The sequence below is a fragment of the Aulonocara stuartgranti genome (assembly GCF_965226115.1).
Source record: "Aulonocara stuartgranti genome assembly, chromosome: 5".
Lineage (NCBI taxonomy): Eukaryota > Metazoa > Chordata > Actinopteri > Cichliformes > Cichlidae > Aulonocara > Aulonocara stuartgranti.
The window spans coordinates 7776990-7800298 of record NC_138943.1 but is presented as its reverse complement, the minus strand read 5'-3'; the positions used below and the strand labels follow the sequence as shown (position 1 = coordinate 7800298).

Sequence of the window (23309 nt, the reverse complement as noted above, 5' to 3'; positions counted from 1 at the left end):
GTCCAATTTAGGCGTCCACTTTGGAGTCTGGAAAACAGTGGGATTGTTCCAGCTGGAATGCAACATCAGCAGTGAACACGCTCCCACTTTGTGACGCTCAGAGCTCAGACTAGAGGGAGGGCATTGTCAGTGGAGCAATTTTTCAATACATCTCCGAGTGGAGTCACGGGATTTAAGTCAGGACAATGGCCCCGACATCATGATAAATGTTGGACAGACAGTCTTATGGACTCAAACGCAACAGCTAGTTTCATACTTGTAGAGCGCTCCAATTAAATGAGTCAGCATGAGGAGGTTTGGGATTTAGTTGTCCAACATGATTTACTCCCAAAATACCAGTAAAGCAGTTGTAATTAACATACTGATTCAATTAGAAGATCTCTCACCAATGCACTGTAATGTCCCTTCGAGCCAGTTTGGGTGAGAAACTCCACAGCATAGTAACAACTTGCAATGATTAAAATACAAACAGTCCTCAGTGTTGATAGAAAAAATAAATCAGTTGACTGATGTTGAGTGGCATTAACTGAATGAGCATGTTCGATGAGCAATAAGTACTTGTGAAGCAAAGGTGATAGAAAATCCTCAGTTCCTCATTCTCTACTCGAATAATTTACAGTTCTTTTTCCTGTTACATGAGATTTAAAAAGGAATATCCTTAATGTTTTGGGCTTGAAATTAAATACAAATTAAAGTGAATGACATCATTCTGGTTTTGCACACCAAACACAGCCTTAACTGAAATGGCACTCCCAACAACAGCAGCCTCCTCTAGCAGGAGAACGCACCTTGCAGTGTGGCAGGAGCAGCTCAAGGAAAGCAATAAAGTGCTCATGCCTTTTACCAGGCCTCTAAATTCCCAGATCCCAATCCAGTAAGCATCTGCATGTTACACAAGCCCGATCCATGGAGGTACCACTTGCACCCCACATGTCCTAAAGGATCACCTACTTCTGTCATAGTACCAGTAACTGCAGGACTATCATCAAAAGGTCCTACATCGATAATAGGTCAGAGCTATTTGGGTGGCAAGCTTGCCATTTTAATATCATGGCCTAATTAACATTTTACTTAAGAATGAATCAATTGTATTGTGTGAGACAAAAATGAGACAGTGGTCACTTTCATGAGTAAACCATAGTATGAAATATAAATCTTATAAGGGTGATTTCTGTTTCTTTTCCATTCAGCTTAGACAATTGTGACACACTTTGGCTCATTTAATTTGCTGACATTTTATAGCACAATTGAGAAACTGTTATGGAACTGATACTGATAATAACCAGCAGCTCCCATGTACAAAACTGTGTGTAAGACTTTTAGATCTTTTGCCAGATGGAAACACTTTTTTTTAAAATGTGCCCTGGTTGGATGACACACTGCTCTCACATTTTACATAAAAATCAGGGACACACCTCCCCTCCCTCTGTCTGGGAGTCAGGCCATGGGACTCTGAGACCAACATGCTACAGAATTCCAATGTGCAGCAGGAATGTAAATAACACTGCAAAGCTATGTGGCTCGCACAGTCACTGAAACAGCACCATTCATGCACCAGAATCCCTCTACCCATTTTCCCAGTCCTGTACCCAGCGATCACATTACATTCTGTTTTCAGCAATCGGCTTATCTCTGCTCCGGCTCCATCTACGAACTGACCGGAGTTTGTTGGCACTGCTTCTTCTGAGAGAGGGCTATGTGTGGTAAAATGTACCAATGAATTCCAGAAATTCTACTGAGTCACTCTCAGCTGGCTTGCTTGAGGAAAGTTGTCAACATAGCCTTAATCAGGAAAGGGAATCCATAAGTCACACAGAATGGAGGAAATCACTTACAAACACCTACAGGCCGGAAAACAGATTCTGTTTCTTTCAGTAAAAACGAAATAGGTGTCTTGGCATTCAGCAGTTGGTAGGATAACATTTAGTCAAACAGAAAAGGCAGAGCTGACACATTTTTATTTGTTGTCTGTTATTCCTCAAATTTATCTTCCACTGAACATGATATCATCTTGGGTCTCTCAAATGGACCAACCAGATGGGTTTCTACTTACGCAGCGGAATTCCAAGACTACAGTGAGGCAAGACCTTGAGTCAAACTTTCTCTGTCATGTCTGATTTTTATGGCCTGACGGCAACATCTCCTCTCGAGTCCAGCGGTGGGAAAAGAACATCTGTCGAACCTCGAAGACGTTTAAGACCAGACAGGATGGATCATAGTAATACATTTTAGCAGAGACTAAACATCCCACCGTGAGAGCCATGTGAGCCCACTGAGCTAGGACAGCAGTGTAAGTACCAGAAGGGCACAGTATGTGTCCAATAGCTTACAAGTGCAAAGTTAAGCTTTAAGCTTCTGCTGTATAGCAATAAGGGAAACTATTATTTCAACGCCCAGGTTACACATGTCACAGAAAGGCCTCCCAAAAAACAAAACCACAACTTAAAAAAAATGAAGCCAACAGCTTCAGTTCTTCTAACGGCCACTTGAGGCTGGCTCCTAAAGATCATCAGACTCCATAGACCCCTATGCTAACATTCAGTCATGGAAATTACTTGTTTATAGCCATATACAAAAAAATATTTTGGTCTGACTAGCCAACCCTTCTTCACAGCAGTACAGGAGCCAAATCTTTTTTCTTCTTCTTTGTTTTCTGCTAAAGTTAGGGATGTGACAGAGGGCTATACGCATCTTTTCTAAACAGTCTACAGCATTGTGGGTCAGCCTAAGAGTCCTGGGCCCACCGACTTCAACAATGGACCCATCCTGACAGCCCATGATAAGTATTTTACTAGGTTTTATTTTCTATTTTCAAAATAATTATTTCAATAAAAATGAAACTAAATGCCCTCCCGACCAATTACAAGTGCCCATTTCACAATGACAGTACTTGTTAAATCCGAGGGAGCATGTCATGGTTTAGCAGAGCAGGAAGAAATTTTCCCTCAACTTTCTGCTGTCGATGTGACGAGCATAATGTTTGACTCCATTTGAATCCGTTTTGGTTCCACTGAACTTCTCTGTTTATGAGTTATTTGCACACTCCGTGAAAAAAAAAATTGTCATGAGAACTGTTGACAAATTCATCACTTTTAATTAATACATTTATTTTTCTTGCAGTTTCTGGCTGTGTAAAACGCCAGTAACAAGGCTTAGATGGAGAATGAAGTCAATGCAGCAAGTACATTTTCTGTTGAAAATTGAAAAAAAAAATGTTATAAAAATAAATTCTTAATTTCTTTACTGCTTTTTTTTTAAGCAGTAAAGACCAGACAGGATGGATCATAGTAATACACTAGAAGCTTTAATAATAAAACCATCAACTACTCTGGTTACTCCTACTCTGAATTTAAGGTAGAAAACACAATCTTGTAAATGTAACTCATTTAAAATTTTAAAAACACCTGAAGTAAATATAACATGAATTCTGTGATCTCTAATACGTTGGTACAGAAATCATCCTTTTTTTTTTTGCCATTGTGATATTTAAGCCTTTAACAGCAACTATTAAAAAGTTGAACCTGGTCCACAGGACTGAAACAGTAGAAGACACATTGGAGCCAAGGTTATAAACAAGATATCTGACACAGCCATTAGATATATTTGCAATATATCTTTACAGATGTTTTCCTTTTATTTTTTAAACAAAAAATTCTACATGCCCTATCAAAATGAAGGTGTATGTAATGCAACACGCGCATTTGCTTTAGGATTTTGTTTCAGTGTGTCAGCCATAATTTTTTATAGAATGAAGTTATTTATAAACCTCACTAGCTGAATACCAGGATGCAAAACGCTATTTTGGCTGTAATGTTAGTACATCTGATTCATTTGGCCACTTGGGGTAGTGCATATCGTTTGTATTATTTATTTATTTTTTCAGATAAAGCCCAAACAAAGCACCATGAAAGGATCAGCTTCCTTCATCTGTTCACATCTCTGTACACCCCATGACTCAGTTCTACTGACTCATGTCCCAAAGCAGATTGTTAACAGATTTCCTTCAAATCTGTCTCTTCCACTGTTGATCCATCAAGCCTGTTGTGTTTGCATGTCTCTCTGTCATTGCTCACAGTCGGATTGTATATTCTTCCATCTGTACACTACAAGATTTGTTCCTGTCGTTATAAATGAAGTCTTTGTTTAGTTGCTGTAAGAGTTGGGACACTTGTTGGCAAAGAACAGGCCCCTACTGGCAGACATAAGCCCCCCCGCTTAGCTGGGAGTAAAACACACCTCCACTGAACTTAAAGTCTCGTGTATACACAGTTACAAATCACAGACCCAAACTCCTCCACATTAGAGAAGCACACATCTTGTTAAGGTTGAAGGGTGCTCACAGCTGTAGGGTCAGTGCTCTCGTTCAAAGTGAGACCCCCACCACACACACCAACAGTCTGACAAACACACACACACACACATTTAACAGGGGAAACAACAGGTCTTGGCGGCAGAAGGAGCAGCTGCTCTCTAAGGTCAGATTACAGATAAAGAAAACATTTTAGGTTCCGGGCCAGGAAAGCTGCTCTCTGACAAGAGCTAGAAACATGGCCTTATTCCTCCTTACACAGAACACACATATGCACAAGTTTAACTGCAGCGCCTTCATTTAGGAGATAAATCTAAGGTGATGAGCTGGCACAAGTGTCAAGCTGTGTGCTCTCTGCGTTTGCTGAAGGCACCACTGCCTTTTTAAGACTCATGAAAGCACGAGCCCATCTTCCAAAAAAAAATGAAAAAAAAAAAAAAATCAGTCACCACCTTCCCCTCTCCCTTCTGTGTCTGTGTTTGGCCCTAATAAATTCTCTCCAGCTCCTCCAATAACTTCCTCCTACTTCCTATCTGGCAAGGCACTCAGGAAACAATCAGAGCTGAGAGTGAGAGGAGGGCTGGACGGCCAACAGCTCACACGGCAAGAGACAGAAAGAAAGGCAGAGGGAAAAGCTAAGACAAACACATGAACACACACGTACCACATGCACACTCTGTCAAGTCAGACATTTGCAGTTTGATACCAGCTGCCTGCCCGAGGAAAAAAATAAGGCTCAGAATAACGTCTTGCACGCAGAAAAGAAAGCGATCTGAGCTGGAAGTGTCTGGCACACATTCCTCGATTATTTACACCATGAAAATGAAGAGAAATGACTATTATTTATTGCTTTCTTTTAATCATTTCACATAGCATGGAAACCGACTAACATGCTGCATGGAGGCAAAAAGAGGTGGCTGGTTTCCTATGAGTCACAGAGTCTAAGGCGGATAAATGAGTATCACACGTCAAGGCACAGCATGAACATAAGGCCCGATTCATTCATTTGTTGTTCTATTTTAACACTGGATGCTGCTGGCTATTTGGTCTACCTTGAACTGTGACACGTTCAGAGATTTAAGCCTAATCCAGCTGAAAAGGGAAAGACTAACACAAAGCAGGGCCAGAAAGCCAGAGAGCTTTTTTTTTTTCTTCTTTACAGCCTGAATCAGCATTTTAATCGGAAATTTTCTGGGGAACGTAGCAGAGAAGCCATTCTAGCCTGAATTGGTCATTTTGTGGTGAGAGGAGCGGTTTAAAGCCATAATCTGTGAAACCTTTAAGACATGCATAACTTTGCAGCAGAATGCACCAGCCAATAATTCATGCAACCGTATAAATCGTGGCACAAGGCATTTAAAAGCAGCCACGGCTGTGATCAGAGCTGTATACGAGCTGTATCACAAGGGGAAAAAAAACTCCAATCTTACATAAAAAGCACACCCAAAGGTTAAACTTGTTCTTCTGTTGAAGACAAAAGTTTAATCAGCCTAAAAACGACTACACCTGTGATGTTTTATATTAGGAGCAACTAAAATGAACTGTGCTGCAGAGGGAGATCATCCCCCAACCCAAAACACTGAGCAGAGGGATTAAAGGAGTTTCACATGAGTGCCCTTGGGTCACTGGAGCACCAGTGCGACACAGGCCACACACACACACACACACACACACACACACACACACACACACACACACACACACACACACACACACACACACACACTTTATGAAGCAGTGCAGGAGTAAGCCTCCTGTTATTTATAATGGAGGCTGGAGAGGAGACAGACATTGTCACAAATAACATTTCTTTCTGAGTACTTCTTCTTTCGAGTAAAGAAATGTGGAACATTGCTAACTCTTGGTTGCCAGAGGAAGAACAACTAAAACCTTTAGCAACTTGGGGACATCTGACACAAAGAGTATTCTGTTCTCAGCCACTCCCCAGCTCCTCCCCTCAGTGGTCTGAAGAGGAGGCCAGAAAGCTTATCTGTTCAAACCTCATGGTTTGGAGGATATGTAAACATGTGCAGTGAATTAATGTGAATAAAATGTTGATAAATTGCATTACTGAGGACTTTCAAAGTGAATTCTATTTTGACACTTTCTTTTTTGGCTCTATGACTCCAACAAGTAGCTCAGTCCAGCCGTTACTAGCTGACAGTGTCAAACTGCATATTGTAATCCAGATCATCATTAATGCCTTTCTGCTGAGAGCTGCAGGCTTTTCTCTTTGCGTCCTCACCGCACAGACATAAGTGGTATTTGTTCAGGTCTGGGTTGACAGAGGCAAAAGTGTCCACCATTTGGACGAGAACTTCTGAAACTGGTGCTAAAAAGCGACCAATGTCTGCACAAATGGGCAAAAGCTCATTAGCTGGTCTTCTGTGGGTTTGACACAAACGGGTGAAACTGCTACTGACAAACGGTCAACAGACCTGCATCCAAAGTAAACTCTCTGCAGCGCAAACACAGGATGCACTTCACCACTGGAATTAGCCCTACACCACAAATAATTTGAAATACCTATAGTAGCTACAGTTTCTGATTAAGCATATTTAAAAAGAAAAATCAAAAACATAAGGGGATTGATTTGTTACCCTAATGAAGAGAACACATGCTCATTAACTCTTCCCTCTAATAAACAGCCCGAAGGAACACAGCTGGGGATGAAAAAAGGAGAGAAAACAGACACTTTTAGGGGATACTACCACAAGTAATCTAATTGACCTCCGTGACATGGTAAAGCTATAAAACTTTCCCTTAATTTAACTCCTACACAAGTACAAAGTGTAAATGCTGAATCCGCAATTGCTAAGAAATATAAAGTATGTTCAAGGAAAAAAAAAGACCACATTGTACAGTGGGAGGCCTGATGTATTCAGGCTGCATGAAAACAATGAAAGAGAATCTGACGGAACAGCAGAATGCTTAATCCTCTCCAGATTTACCCATCAGCATCAAAATCTATTATTAGGCATCTTGGCGTGTCTCATTTACCAAGGGCACATTGTTTGGTTCTTCATGTTGGTGTTTCATTTCAGAACATTTCCACATGTAGGTCTTAAGCAGGCCCCAAACTGGAGATCTGGCTTCTCAACCATGACCTAACGTGACAGCAAGAAAAGAGACACCCTATTTGATAGCCGATTATCCTTCTGCTTTAAAAGGCTTTAGAGCGGGCTTAAAGGGCTACACCAAATCAATGTCATACTTTAATTTACAACTGTGTTTATGAAAGACAATGATGTGAAAGAAAAAAAAAAGAGAAAGGCTTTCCTTCTGCCTTGAATTTTAGGAAATGTTGGAGAGGAAACAGTAACAGACGTTAACAGGTTATTCTGCTAACAGCGACCAACCTGACAGACCGCATTCTGCCGTTGAGTCAAACGTGTTGACTGTCAGTGATTTAACTGTGCAGTTCATATGACCGCGCAAACTTAGGATAAAGGAGGTGCCAACGTTTGGCTCTGTCAAAACGGACACATATTATTTTCGCCTAGGTCTCTACTAACCACACACAGTTGTATAGCAGGTGTAGCCTGAGGTGGCACTCATATAATTATACAATTAGCTCGCTACGTATCCATGCATCTCAAATCTTCACCTATGAATTATGTACTTAGAAGGACTTTGCAGTGTATCATCACATGCCACGTTTGAAAAAGTCAAGAACAAAGAACTACATAGATAGACAGATAGTTACTTTCTATAACAACTTTTATTCTGTGGTTTACACTGCATAGTCTTGTACACCTCTATATGCATGTACTTAAATAAATTTAGATTTAAGGTGTAATTCCAGATGTGAGTGAAAAAAAAAGCTTTGGTTTTCTAATCTAAAACTTTGATTCATTGCAAACCATTTAAAAATCATTCATATTAATTTGTGAGTGTTTTGATGAAAAAAATGCTTGATTTAAATTTAGTCTTAAAAATGTATTAACATACTGCAATGTTGTTCACAGTCCGCCCGGCAAGAGCTAAAGCGAAAGCAGACGTAGCTGAGCTGACACACACACACTTTTATATGAGATAATCTTGGTTTGTTTAGGCGTTATCAAGAAAACTACTCTGTATTTGTAATTCCATGTAGGAAGCATCAACAAGACCTCCAGAATTTATTTAACCTCGCTTCCTAATCAAGAAGCTGTCTTACCTTAGTGATGCAGAGGTCCAAATCACGCTGATGTTGTGTATTCCTCTAAAACGTTTTCGTCCAAATCGTCTCTCTCCGTGCTTGTCTGTAAAACTGTTGGATTCTTCTTGAGGAGCAAGGCTGGAAGAGTTGGATCCAGGTATGAACTGTCCGGGACAGAAAACAAACATGTTTTTCCCATTTCCTTCTGTCAAACGAGAAAACCTTTTTCTTTTCTTTTTTTTTCTTTTAGGTAAAAGTATGTGCCAATGAGCGGGCTACCGGTGGAAATATGATTGCACATAGGCTGTCAAAGATATCCATGCACACTGGGAAAGTCAAACACAATAGAGTATCAAACTGCAAATGTTTTCTTCCCTCCCAACGCAGGGAGCTCCGCGGAAAAATGTAAAAAATGACAATGATCTGAAAACTTCACCGAGACAAGCGGCATGAAAAAACTCCCCAGAAAAAAGGCTGTGGACAGAAAGAGGGAACATTTGTGGAAGACTTACCTTTTTATTCTTGCAGTCAGCTTATTCTCCTCAGTGGGGGAAACTGATCAATTCAGTAACTTTGTTATATTTTGGCGCGCTGTTGTTTTCCTTAATATTTCTCAGAGGTTTGACAGTATAAGTGGAATGTTAAGTATGACTTTGGTATGAAATCAACGCACTACACTGGAAAACGAAGGGGGAGGGAAAAAAAAGACTTTCAAGGAGGAGCCATTGGTGCGCGTCAATCAACAAGGTTTTGGAGGGGGGGGGGGGGGGGGTAGTGACTTCACCGCAGGCCCCGCCCACAAAATCCCTGAACGCTGATTGGAAACTCTTGTCCGAAAAACCAGTCTGGCAGTACATACACTCGCAGAAATATGTCAAAGGTAGGAAATATATAAAGGGCATTTACATAAAAGACTCCGTGGCTTTATATAAAAACACTGGAACAGTCTTTAAATGAATCTTTCTAAAACATTATTATTATTATGTTTTATTACTGTAGATAACTTTAAAGAAACATGGAATATTTAATGTTTCAAAACCTTAATGCAATTTTTAAAATTTTCTAAATAATAATATATAGGGTTTAAAATGGAAAATTGTGCAGTTAGTTACATGTGGCAATATTATCCTATCCAAAATATTAGTGATAAAAAGATGAGATAATATGGTATAGTATATAAATATAAACAGAACAGAGAAGATCACAACAAATTACATCACTACTAATCACTACTGAATAAATTGGATTTATATGTTGGAGGTATTTTCACCTGCTGGCTCATCCCCAAGAGGCGACCACAAGCGATGGATATGCATATCTGATTTGGCACAGATTTCACATTGGATGCCCCTTCTGGCACATAAATGATTACCTGGGCTCGTGACCCCCTAAGGCTGGGTTTATGTCTTCTCTCATTCTAAAAGCAGGAATCTTTTGCATGTAAGGCGAATATGTTCACTACTAAATGATGGAGTCACCTTCATGTTGCTTCGGAACTTAATTTTAGTCTTAATTTTACAGTAAGACAGAGAAAAAGAAAATGTTATGGTCCCCTACACACTCAATAGAAAAATGATGCCATCTCAATGTCACACAGAACAAACAGCACACATTCAATGGTTTACTCTGTGCGTCTGGTTATGTTGATATTTAATTTTCTTCAAATCTAAAGAACAGAAACCTCAGCTTGATGTTTGGTACTTAATAATGGAGAAATACTACAAATATACAAATGATGTATTATGAAAAGCTTTAGTTAGAAATAGATAACAGACTCAGCTTTATTGTCATTCAACCATTTGACATCTTCCTCTTTCTTCTTATAATTTTCTTAGATTTTAGTATATGCAAAAAAAAAAACTACTATATTAAAAAAAGTACTAAAATATTGTCTAATATTATTTAGAATATGTCATCCAGTCTAAGGTTTTGATTATTCTCAACAGTTTAAATGCAAATCCTTCTCTTAGACAACTTTCATGTGAGGAAAACAGTTTTCTTTTCCCCCCTAGAATTTTGTTACTTTAATTTCCCCTAACAGATGTTGACATTAATGCAGCCAAACCTGCATAACTCACAGAGAGTAATTTAAAGCTCCCATAAATGAGAATGAGAATCAGAAGGAGCATTACTACTGCTTAAATGTTATTGACAGAGAGACACAAAAATGAAAGCTGGACCTTTACTAGTAATGGAATATTTTATATTATATTAATATTATATTATATAGTATTTTCTTGGCATTTATTGTATAATTACCTCAAGTATATAGCCAATTAGTGAGTGTAATCTGTAACAGTCTTTGTTGTAGTTTTACTTTCACATTTTAGTCTATCTATACAAATAATAATACATTTGTCATGCAATTATACAAATATACGCTGTAAATGCTCATATTACACTAAATTCCCATAGAAACTATGAATATTGCTCTCCCTCGTATTATCGCTTATTTACTGGAAAGAGGGTTTAACTAGTAACCATGTGTGTATCACTGTAAATCTTATAAGCTTACACTCACACCTTTCCATCCAGCAACAGCTCCTTCTGTTGGTCAATAACATGGTTGCAACATTTTTAGATTATGAACGTTTATACACCACACACATATAAGACAGTAGTGTACAGTCATTTTCACACATTGTGTCTAAGAGTACAAATGTATCAGCATGACTACAATAATGTTGGCAGTTGTTTAACTATTGCTCACATTACAGAAAAAAAACAATGGGGTAGGAAGAACTCACCTTACAGCATCTCTCCAGAGGAGCTGCCAGTTTTAGGCTTCATTTAATTTGCGAGTCTGGACAACTGCCTGAGCAGGTTCAGGCAGAATACACACCTCTCACTTACTCTGGAGGCCCTCGGTTCAAACAGGTTTTTCCATGCTGAGTGAAGCTCCTCTCAACATACAGGCAACTGAAGAAAATCGTGGGTGTTTGTAAAACTGGAAACTGGAATGTGACTAAATATCTGCCAAGCGCTCTCTCGCATGAGAAGATAGAACTATAAAACATATTTTATAAATATCTGTTCTAACAGATTTTTTTTATTTTAAAAACACCCATTAAAACACCATTTGTAGGGTTGGAAGAAGGATTGGGGTAACCTGCAAGTCTTGTAATTCTGTGGTGGTACTGAGTGGTACTGACCATCTGCAAACAGTCAGTAGCACTCTAAATTTACTATATTACTGTGAATCAGGGCGACAAGAAAAGATAAAAAATGACAACAACAAAAACATGACAAAAACATACATTTATACAAGCTGACTTCAAAGCGATTTAGTTAACAAGGAAATTTAATTCATTTGAATTATTCCCATAAGCCTGCAGCGAAGGCAATGTTTATGAATATAAAGAAATTAAAAAAGACAACATACAAAAACCTACAGGAGTTCACATTAGAGCCAGTTATCTAGAAACATATATATTTGGAGAAACGTAACGTACATGCCTAGAAAAAAGATTTTCACACCTATGTGTATATTAATGTATACAGATACACAAAACGGTTTCACAGTCACTAAATAAAATTGAATAAACTTAAAATAAAAGTGTGTCTTTTGTGCAGATGATTACTGTCACAAAGTATAATTTTCATTTTGCCCTAAAGAGAAACATTTTTATTGTAATTTGGTGTTTCTGCGGTCACATTTGACACAAAAAATTGGCGCTATACAGCAACACAATACCTCAAAGCACAACAAAGCAAAAAAATTACCGTAATTCACGGTTTAACATCCTTTAATGATGTTAGTAGTCTTCAAACACCTTCATAAATGAGGTGTACAATTATCTCCCTGAAACATAGCTCTCCAGTCACTGGACTCCCAATGGTGTGTCTTTCTGTAGTTCCCAGAAGTTCAGATGATTGCAGTGAAATACTGAGAATCAAAAACAGAGGATTCTTCTGCACCATGTCATGCAAGATCAGACGATAACATGACAACAATTTTGTGTCTTACACCTGGGGGCACTCACACGGATAACAGCAGCACAACAGCAGGTATTGTCACATTTGAGGAACCATTGCTGTTATCGACACCTATCACAGGAAGTGTAAGCGAGTCCAAAGACGCTGGGTTGATCTGATGTGAATATGGGTTTGTTGCATGCTGGTTTAAGTGTGAGTCCACAACTGAAGACTTGTGTGTTATTCACAAGCGATTTTGCCATCAAAGCTGGAAAGTGCGATGGCAAAGGCCTGCACAGCGCACAGCGGGTAGTTGTAATCCAGTGTGAAAATGTCATCAGCTATTCGTCCAAATTGCATCACAATGTAGTCCACTGGAAAAAGAAAAAGAATTCATTAATGGAGCAATTATCTTAATAAATAAATAGGTAGTGTTTCGGTAGGTAGGTACGTAAGTAGGCAGGCAGGGAGTTAATAAGATGGATCATGGCAATGTACATACTTAGAAGTAATAAAATATTCAAGCTGAATCCCCATATTCGTTTATTCTGCATAAACTGCTTGGTCAGTCTAAAGACTGTGAAGCAAGTTCAGCATATAAACTTCATAATTGACTTGGGATTTTAAAACAAACAAACAAACAAACAAACAAACAAAACATTTGGCATAAATAAGAAATTTCAAATATGAAAAACTGCAGTTCTAAATTTCAGAAGAAATCATTTTTTAAAATTGTATCTAAGGGTTGTACAGGCAGAAATAAAATAATCACTGACCAATGTCTGTCTTATGAGACATAATTTAACTGGCCACTTTATTAGGTACAGTTTGCTAGTACCAGGTTAGGCCTGCTGTTGGCTTAAAAACTGCCTAATTCCTTGTGGGGCAGCACAGCAATGCAGTGGTTAACAATATTGCCCCCAGTGCACACCTTAACATGTTCTCGCCGTGCGTGCATGGGTTCAATCCAGTTCCTCCAGCACCTTCCCACAGTCCAAACACATGCATGGGGTTAGGTTAACTACGATTTTATTTGAGAGATTTTATTTCATATTGACATAACATAATGCAGCCGGCTGCACATCCATGATGCAAATCTCATGTTCCACCACATCCCGAAGGTGCTCTGGTGGATTGAGATCTGGGGACTGTGCAGGCAATTTCAGTACACTGAACTCACTGTATTCTTCAGGGGATAATTTCTCAGATGATTTGAATTTTGTGGCATGGCACATTATTCTGCTGGTTGCAGGATATACTGTGGTTATTGGGAGATGGACATTGTCAGCAGTAATACCTAGATACTCATTTAGGTTGTGTAGATCTTTCTGTTGTTTTATGCATTGCCAGTAAACTGCTTTTCATTTCTTTGCCCAACTATTTAACATATAGTAGTTGTGGACAAGCAAAAGCCACTCACGATCTTTGTTGTGGACGATCTGGAAGTTCTTGATGGAGGCTTGGGTGACCCTGCCATTGAAGTTTAGCACATGAGATGCCGTCTCTTCGTTCCACACAGGCGTCTTGTTGTGAAGCTCGATCAGATTTTCCATCCTTCTGTTTTGGAATCTTATCAGCAAGCCATCGCATTCCTGCAAAGAATTAACAAAACATAAGTGGTAAACGTCAACATCAAATAGTTCATTCCCACTGGCCTTGTGTTGCTCTTAATGCTATAGACAAGGCTTAACAAGTCATTTGTGAATATTCAAATTTATTGTTTTTGCTTGAAAGCAGAAAAATAGTAAAGCACATTATTATTCTAATGATTAAGATGACAAATTACAGTTATTTATCTGCATTCTTTAGAAACAAAACGAATCTTAGTTGTTGGGTGTTACGCTTGACTGCACAAGAGTGCAGAGTTAGAACACGTAGTAAGCTCTCTCTGTCTCATTCCTCTTCTCTCCGCAGCACACCTCCACCTCTCCAAACTCTCTTCTATCTGCTCCCTCACTACAAATCACAATGGCCTCTGTAAATATCATAGTCCACAGACACCTTGAATCCATCTGCACTACCCTCACATAATTCTCTACCACTTCTGCCTTCCTCATGCAATGTCACAGTTCTTCTCTTGTAGTGGTGCAATGGATCCAAAATCTCACGGTTCGGCTCGGATCACGGTTTTAAGTCACAGATCGGATCAATTTTTGGATCAGCAAAAAAAGAAAAAAAGACAAAATTGTTTGCCTATTAAAAACATTCAGCTCAAGACTCATTCCACGAAATTATATAAAAACAAATTAAGGTGCAGTATAGGGCAGTACAGGGCTTTCCGTTGACCTGGAGGTCCACCCATTTGTAGTTGGGCAACAGAAGATGCCTGGGACAGTTCAGCCATAACTTTAAACTTTTCCTGCTCATACATGCCTTGGTACAATCTTGTCACTGAAGTGGACACGCAACGAGATATCATAGCGTGGCTCAAGCACGTTCATCATAGTTTAAACCCCTTGTTTTGCACAAGGGAATACGACCTCCCGTCTGCAGCTAAACACCCCAGTAGCTTTTGTAATAGCTTTAGCCCGGTCAGATTGGGGAGCAAATGGCTGCTTAAATGCAGCAAACTCCTCTACTCCTCCACTTGGACCACCAGCGCTGGCCATAACTATCACTTGACAGACTGACTACGCGCACCATACACATACTTTTTTCCTTCTTTTTTGAATCTTCGGATCACGTGCGTCCCGAACCGTGGAGTGCGATCGGTTCGGATTACGGATCAACCGTGATCCGTTGCACCACTATTCTCTTGGCAACTTATCATATCTAGATCAACAAAAACACAGTAAAACTCCTGGACTTCACTTCACGATCAACACTCTCAAAGCAAATATTGCATCTGTTGTGCTCTTTCATAATATAAAACCATATTTGCTGCTCAGTTATTATCAACTCCCTACTTAATCTAGCTTGAACAACTCTTTCCCATATCCTCGTGGTATGGTTAATCAGCTTTATTCCTTCTGTACATACTGCAGCTTTGCACATCACCATAACTCTTAAAAATCAGTACCAGTACACTTTTCCATTCCTCAGGCCTCCACTTACTCTCCAGGATTGTGTGACTTAAGATTGTGTGACTATAATATCAGATTTAAGCAAGGAGTGAATTTACTTTTCATTTCAAAAACAAAACAAAAACTATGACTAGTCAATTCATATTGAATTTTCATATAGGCCTTTATCTTTTGCCCTCATTGAACTGGTGTTTTATATGATTGCATTTACAATGAATTTACATTTCTTGGTCGGAGGGGTACTCGCTCGTTGTCTTTGCTCATTCCTGGAATGATGACAGTCATCCTTCTGGGTCCTTTTATTCCCAAGACATTGGTTTCCTGTTGTCAGAAATAACCAAAACAAAATCAAATACAGTTCTTATTATTCATACAATGTACTGTAGTTAAACGTTCTGCAGTAAAATGACTTACATAGATGATGCCTGCTAACTCTTGCCGAGCATTAGACATGTCTGGAAGAGCTTTTTCAGGATTCACAGCGTTGTCAAACACAGTGAACTTAGTCCCCATTAAATTTGACCTGGGCAATGTATAAAACACATTCAGTTAAAATGCACCTAATTAATACTTTATACGTGACAGTTTGTTTACCTGCTTTGCAATTTAAACAAAAATCCTTTTACCTCAGCTTTCCCACAAAATTCTCGCCTCCTCTTGATAAATCTGTGGCATCGATGGAGATGAGGTAATTTGAAGTTGTACTTTTCTTTCTCTTCCGTCCAGCCAGTAGAAACGTCTACAAAGAAAGAAAGAAAAAAGGGGGGGGGGGACAAGACACCGACAAATGACAACTGTCCATGATAACAGTAATTAAAATTAATAAATGAAAGGAGAACTACTGAACGTGCTGTTGTACTGTGTTTACAATTTTGGTCTGCATTTTGCAACTTTTTAAAACATGATACTGACCTTTTTTTCATTGTCTAGATGAAGGTAATACAAAGGGTAGAGGCTCTTATCCATCCCTCTCTGATCCCGAGTCACTCTGCATTTCACAGTCACACCCTGCGGAGCTGGCTCCATTACAAACTTCTCCAAGTTGTCAAATTCAATTTCAGGTGAGGGAGAGCGCTCCTGATAAAGAAGAATAGATAAGAACATTTTAAAACATGGTCCACTCTGAGTGAAAGTTGAAGTGTAATATGACATTAAGTGACTAAAATGTTGTGGTTGATTTGTTTGAAGTCAGATACTTTTTTCTTCTTCCCTTTGCCCTTCTTCTTCTTTGTTTTTTCTTCTTTTTCTGATTCAGAATCATTGCTTTCGTCTGCCTTTGCTGAAAAAAACAACAGAGATGTTATACGCTTGTCTGTGAATACAACAGAGGAAAGCTTTAGTAATAAACTTGCCTTTTTTCTTTGTCTTCTTGTCTTTGTCCTTATCTGCTGATGTTTGAAACATCGATGCAGAGCCGGAGTTGGATTTTTTCTTTGATCTGGTTGACTTTGTTTCTTCTTCACTGTCATCACTTTCCGATTTGGCCGCTGTTCAGTAAACAAGTGTAAAGTGTCTCAATTTTTGTCATTTTAACATCAAGCATCAAGATGGATGCTATGCGGCAAAGCATTTGGTAAAGTAAACAAAGACAGAATTTTACAGTTCGTCAGTTTAAAAAATGCAATCACCTTTCTTTTTGCTTTTTGAGTTTTTGTCTTCATTTATCTGGAACATTGAAGCTGGTTCCTTCTTCTTGTCTTTTTCCTTTGACTTGGATTTTTTTTCTTTTCCATCAGAATCTTTGTCATCTAAGGAAAAAAAGTATATAGTTTAATAGAAATGTTGTCTATTCTTAAATGTGATAGCCTGAAGAATTGGAAGCACACACTGAGAAATGTAACAAAATGTAAATTCACTTGTAGAGTATAGAGAGTAATCTTAGTGAACACTATGGTGTGAGTTCCAAAAAATGCAAACTGTTATCAGTTAAGTCAACAAAGATTTATGTGTGAAACAGATGTGTAGCAACAGAACTAACTTGGAGCATGCCATCTTGACCCAGATTCGGACAGCATGCGAATGTGAGAGTGACTAGGGCTCAGCTTGGATCCACCCGAATTTAGATGTTAAGTTTCCATTATAGTAGTACCTTTTATTAATTTTCAGAGTTAAGGAAAAGCTGATGAAGCAAACTGGGACGCAGACGACATATTTTAGCCCTCAGTTTGTTTACCTTTTTAGGATTCAAGCTGCTAAAACAAGGAGTGTATAACTGGGAGGACATCAAAGTGAAGTGAAGGATCTGAACAAATTCCTTGCTCAAATCTGTGGAGCAAATTCTCAGAACCTCGATTACACTTGTAACACTCTCAGTGCTTCCTCTTAAAACGTTTTCCACAATGACGAATTTGTCCCAACATGCCCTCCCATTTAGACTTACTCCCGTTTAGACTGCTAAAAGTTGTTAGTCCTCCCTGAATGTTTTTGGCAGTGTTGAACTTTGGGGATTAAAAAAACATAGTTAAACATCCGTGGTATGCACTGCTACACTGGTAAAAACCTTTCTAACTCCCTGCCAAGTAAATTACAGAGTAACATTAGCATTCACTTAAGAGTTAAGTTTACAGTTACCTAATATTTACTCTCTTTTAACGGTCTACTGTATCTTGAGGATAATATCTGGTTGTTGTTTTTTTCTTTTTAAATCTCCACTATTTTCACTGTTCCTGTTGTTTGTGACTGAGCAAGAGTGCACAGTGAGTTTTAGAGCTGTCAAGGAAAGCTGACAACAGGACAACCAGAACAAAACTATTAAAGCTGCAAGCAGAAAAAACAAAATGAGGTAGGTGAAAGGTGACAAAATGCTTTGGAGAGCATTTTGAGATTGATCACATAAGTAATTGTGTGGCCAATCTTCTATTATAAATACTGTATCTCATGCAGAGATTTGAGCCAATAGTTCATTTCTGCAATCAAAGAATGAGTCCTGCTAAAACCAGCTCACTGCAAAATTCTTGACAAACAGGTGAGTTAGAGCGCTTTGGGAATAATTATAGCAACATCATTTCCAAATATCTTATGCTCAGATTCACTGAGCAAATAGATGAAGGGAACAGAAGCAAAGACTGGTGGGAGAAGGTTATAAGCGCCCTGAGTAAAGTATTCATGTTTACACCTTAACATGTTCACAGTGTCAGCCTGCAGTGTCAGTTCTAAAATAACTGAGGAAGCCTACAAGAACAAAAACCTCACATTCTACCATACAACACCAACTATCAGCTCCAACGTAATCTTGTGATCCCTTCCCAGATGTTTCAAGCCCCACTTACACCTTGCCTCAAGAAACCACAAAAGCTCTCATGATGATGGGGTGAGACAATGTGGTGCAAGGTTTCACACCTTGACCCCGATGATGGCAATGACCCACGCCTTTTTTCATATCTTGGCTCACATCATGATGACTCACATGATTAACAGTGGGTCAGTCACCATTAGGATCACCTCCAAGAGGCCATCACTGGGGGTTAAATACCTGGGAGTTTTTTGAGAACTGAAGCGTCTTGAAGAGCTAAAACATCGCAATGAACTGAAAAGATGTCAAGCTGCCTTCTGTTCAAGCACTCAATACTATTGCAACAAGTGCAATTTTATATGGTGATGCCACAACATAAAACCACAAGAATGTCAAACTTAAGGTTCACTTGGACACATTATCTGGGAATCCACAGTAGATTAAGTAGTTTGTTCAATCTGGATAAAAGTTGTGGACAGACCTACTGAATGACTCACACTGCTAAAGCCATGCTGTTAGCAGGACTAAAAATATCCACATTCTAGCAACACCTGAAAGTGATGATGGGATGGAATAAAGAAAATATCTCTTAGAAAACATGGCTTCACATCAAAAATTCAGTTCTGTTTGGATTATTTCACTGATTCAGTTTTCCGATTAATTATTCTGTTTATTTATTCAGAATGTTTTATTCACTTACTTCAAAAACATGCTGGTGTGTAACATCATGCTGCAATAATTAATTACATTTTCCACAGTTAATTACTTAGAGGAAAACCACTTACTTCATTATTATGTGACAACACAGCCAAGTAAGGAAGTGTTTCCACTAAATGGCTCACACGCCATTACACAATAACATCATCTAATCCTCTTAATTACAATCTGGTCATATAACTTCTGTTTAGAGCACACCATTAACGCCCTTTAGACAACAGCTTTCTTCTCCTCATCGTCATACCTTTAGTTTTAGTTTTCTTCTCTCGGGTGGAACTTGCAGGTGGAGAACTATCCTTGGTTGTTTTTTTCTTAGTTTTCTTTTTCGGAGTATCTTCACCGTCCTCTTCATCGTCATCATCTGAGTCTGAATCTATAGTAATGGAAATCAGTGCACTCATGGCGTATTTTTGTGGGAGTTACTTAAAGTGTCATTGTATAGGAAACACACCCCAGCTTTAACACATCCCAGTGAAAACTCAATATTACAGTCATTGCTGACTTACCTTTTTTCTTTTTTGGAGCACTTTTTGCTTTCTTTTTAGTCTGTCTTTCCTTTTCTGGTTCCTCTTTGTCTTTTTCTAGCTTCTTTTTCTTCACTTTCTTCCCATCTATAATGTTGATAAGGAAAAAGATATGTAACTGCTTTCGTTAGACTACAATGGAGATGTAAAGAGAAAAATGAGAGAGTAAAAGTTGTTTTTATCTCCTCACTCTGAATGGCAGAACTGTCCTCTTTGGCTACATCTTCATGCTTCTTTGTCTTATCTTTTTTGGGCTTGGTCTCAATTCCATTCAGCTTGGCTTCTGTTGTACCATTGGCCTCTTCTTTCTTCTTTTTTGGTTTCTATAGATTTTCTTTAAGCACACAAAAAAGATTATTGGTAATACTCATAGAGCCCTTACTACAACTGAGCTAAATTAAAATGGTAAGACATAAAATGCAGTGAAAGATTTAGTCAAACTAGCAAGACTGTTATAAGTACCAACTCACCATCACAAATTCAGATGTGAGGAAAGCAGTGGGAAGAAAGACAATAAAAAGATGAACAGAAGTGGTATCATTATTTTTTCTATTCTAAATGATTCAAATGAAATGAAAGTTGTTTATTTTGCACTGGTAGCTCCTGTCAAATCTGCCTGATAAGTTTAGCTTTTGATTTGTAAATCAGCATAAAGACTGTTTAAAGGAAGTTAATGGAGAAACAGGGCATGAGGTAATAATGATGTGATGCATGTAAGGCTGTCTCGTCTAGAACTGAACAATCTGTTTCTATTCTTGATGAGACCGTTTCATAAGAAACACAAGAAAAGGAGAAACAGGTTTTGCAACAGTTTTATGAAACCTGCCAAGGCCTTCAAGCCCTGGAGAAAACACCCACTGCACTGCTTTGTGATGAAGTCATGCCTGCTGCGATTCCCTGATGAAAACGTGAGAGCTAAAATGGGATCGTAAATTACGAGAAAGTATTTTATACTCAATTCTGATTCTGAAATATAAAGTACATTTGTTTTGTGCATCTTAAATGCAGTTATTTATAACTCTTCTTCTTTGGCTTTTCCTTCTTTATCATCTATAACACAAACCTCTTCCTAAAGTGTATACAAGTTTAAGCCAAGGGGGCTCTACATAAACTACATAAATAAATAGTTTAAAAAGCAAACAAACAAAACAAAACAACAAAAAACAAAACAAAACAAAAAACAAAACAAAGGGAAGTTATCCTATTCTTTCTTCGCACACCAATCCCCACACCACCACTCTGTCATTACTCCTCTGTTCTTCAAGTTACAGAAAGCCAGCTTGTAAAGGGGGACCAAATACAATCATATTGATGCAATTTGTCTAATAAACCATAAGTCACTTTTTCGTAAGACGCCAACTTAGCCATTGTCTTTAGCCACTCTTCATATGGAGGGGGGTTCTTTTTCCGCCAATGTCTTAGCAGGACCTGTTTGGCCGTAGTAAGAGCCAAAATAATCCATCTTTTTGTATAACTGGAAAAATCTCCATCAGAAAAATCTGTGGTTATACCAAGTATGGACAGTTTTGGTGAGATACCAAATCTCCTTTTTAAAACACTGAAAATGACCTCCATTATATTTCCCCACCAATCCCGAAGTGCCGAACAGCTCCATAAGATATGTAAAATCGAAGCATTTTGACCATCACATCTCCAACATTCGTCCGTAGAGGCCAGGTTCCATTTATACAATTGTTGCGGTGTTCGATACCACCTATGGATTATCTTAAGTTGAATAAATCTACTGCCTGTTTCTTTATACATAGTATTAACATTTTGAAAACATGAATCCCATTCAACTGAAGATATGTCCAATGCCATAAATAGTCCTTTCTGAAATATCTATTTATTAAAAAAAAAAAAAAATCATCTAAGCAATGAGATTAGCTTTGATATTTTTTCAGTAAAATACACACAGCCTACATCAGTGATATTAAATTAAAAGTGTTTTATTTTACCAAACATCTCATACATATTTTGAGTCTCAGGACTAAACTTTTGTGCTAAGTGACAGGAACAATATGTCACCATCTAAAGTCACAGACAACGAGGTCAGTGTGATCGCTACTACCGGAGACGGGAAAAGTAATCCTATTAAATGCAGGCCTATTTGCGTCCACAGGAAATCCGCATCTCAGCGTTATGGCAGCAGATTTGACATTTGCTGTATTGTGATGAATTGTTGCATTAAAGTTATCAAATGTCACTGGACACTTTAGCCACATTACCACATTTGTTTATTATATATGTCTATTGGTATAGCACTTATGATTATTGATGCTCATTTTGTAAGTTTAGACTTCACCAACAACAGTCACAAGTGTAGTTAATTTTGGTCAGTTGTACAACTACACAATATGCAACTGTATTGTTCTCAAATATAATGTTACTGAGTCAAATTAACAAATTTTACTGATGGTGCAAGATTTGCCAAAAAATCCAGGACAATACATAAATAAATGAATATAGAAATAAAAGTAAAGTAAGAATTAAGACAATGCTTTTGCAGTTGCATTTGGTTCAGACATCCACCATAGCAGCATTCCAGTTTGCTTGAACGTCTGGATTACTGACTGATTTCAATCCCTGAAGCATGCTTCCGAATATGTGTCCTCTCCACAACAAACAGAAATATGAGAAATTCACCTGTACAACTTTAAACTTTGCAGTATATCGATAAATAACGTCATGTGAAGTGTTAAGTTACTCTTATAAAAGTAACTTGTGTGGTCCACTTCCCAAATATTGGCACATTTCATCCCTGAGAAGCTTAAAGTCCAGAGAAAAGTAATCTTATTTAAAATATTTTTTTAAAGAAAATCTACAAAAACCTAAGTTCAACCTTTTACCTTCTCTGCAGACATGACGTGGCCTCCAAATTCAGCTCTCCCACCGCTTCTTTTTATGGCTTAGATAATAAAAAAGCAGACCTCTCAGGGGAGATGATGACAGAGAGAGAAAACCCTGTGCTCACTGCATCTCCATCAGCAGAAAGTTGTTAATAGGATTTATGTGTAAAGCCATCTGCTCTGCAGGAACACGTCAACGGGAGAAACCAAGAAAGGCTCGGGAGGAGGGAGAAGAGTTGTTTGTCACGCGTTTCAACCATTCAGAAAACTACATGAAAATTTTCTTTTCAAGGTTTTCATGCCAGTGGCTGCTCTATATGTTTTATCAGTCTGTTGTTGCGAGCACCACCTTCTTTGCTGTGGCGTGCTGGGGTGCAGGCATCAAAGCAAACAGACTAAACAAACGCATCAGGAAGGCCGAGTCTGTTGTTGGCATAAAGCTCGTCACCCTGGAGGAGATGATTAGTGACAGTATGCTGGCAAGACTGTTGGCAATCACGGACAATGAATCCCACCCCCTCCATAACACACTGGACAATCTGAAGAGCAGTTTCAGCAACAGGCTTCTTCAATCTCGCTATCTGAGGGAACATTACAGT

The 23309-nt window shown here is 38.5% G+C and overlaps 1 protein-coding gene across 1 annotated transcript; it reads right to left on the bottom strand.

The window, feature by feature from the left end:
- Window positions 1–10823: 10823 nt before the first annotated feature.
- On the bottom strand, window positions 10824–22873 carry LOC309707555 (tubby-related protein 3-like). Its single transcript, XM_082534949.1, has 13 exons — window positions 22711–22873; window positions 20052–20184; window positions 19844–19948; window positions 19582–19710; window positions 17017–17136; window positions 16741–16875; window positions 16585–16667; window positions 16301–16465; window positions 16015–16127; window positions 15803–15911; window positions 15611–15709; window positions 13786–13957; window positions 10824–12739 (listed from the first exon to the last, which is right to left on the bottom strand). The coding sequence occupies exons 1-13, from the start codon at window positions 22723–22725 to the stop codon at window positions 12606–12608; spliced, it is 1512 nt and encodes a 503-aa protein (XP_082391075.1). The 5' UTR covers window positions 22726–22873; the 3' UTR covers window positions 10824–12605.
- Window positions 22874–23309: the final 436 nt, after the last annotated feature.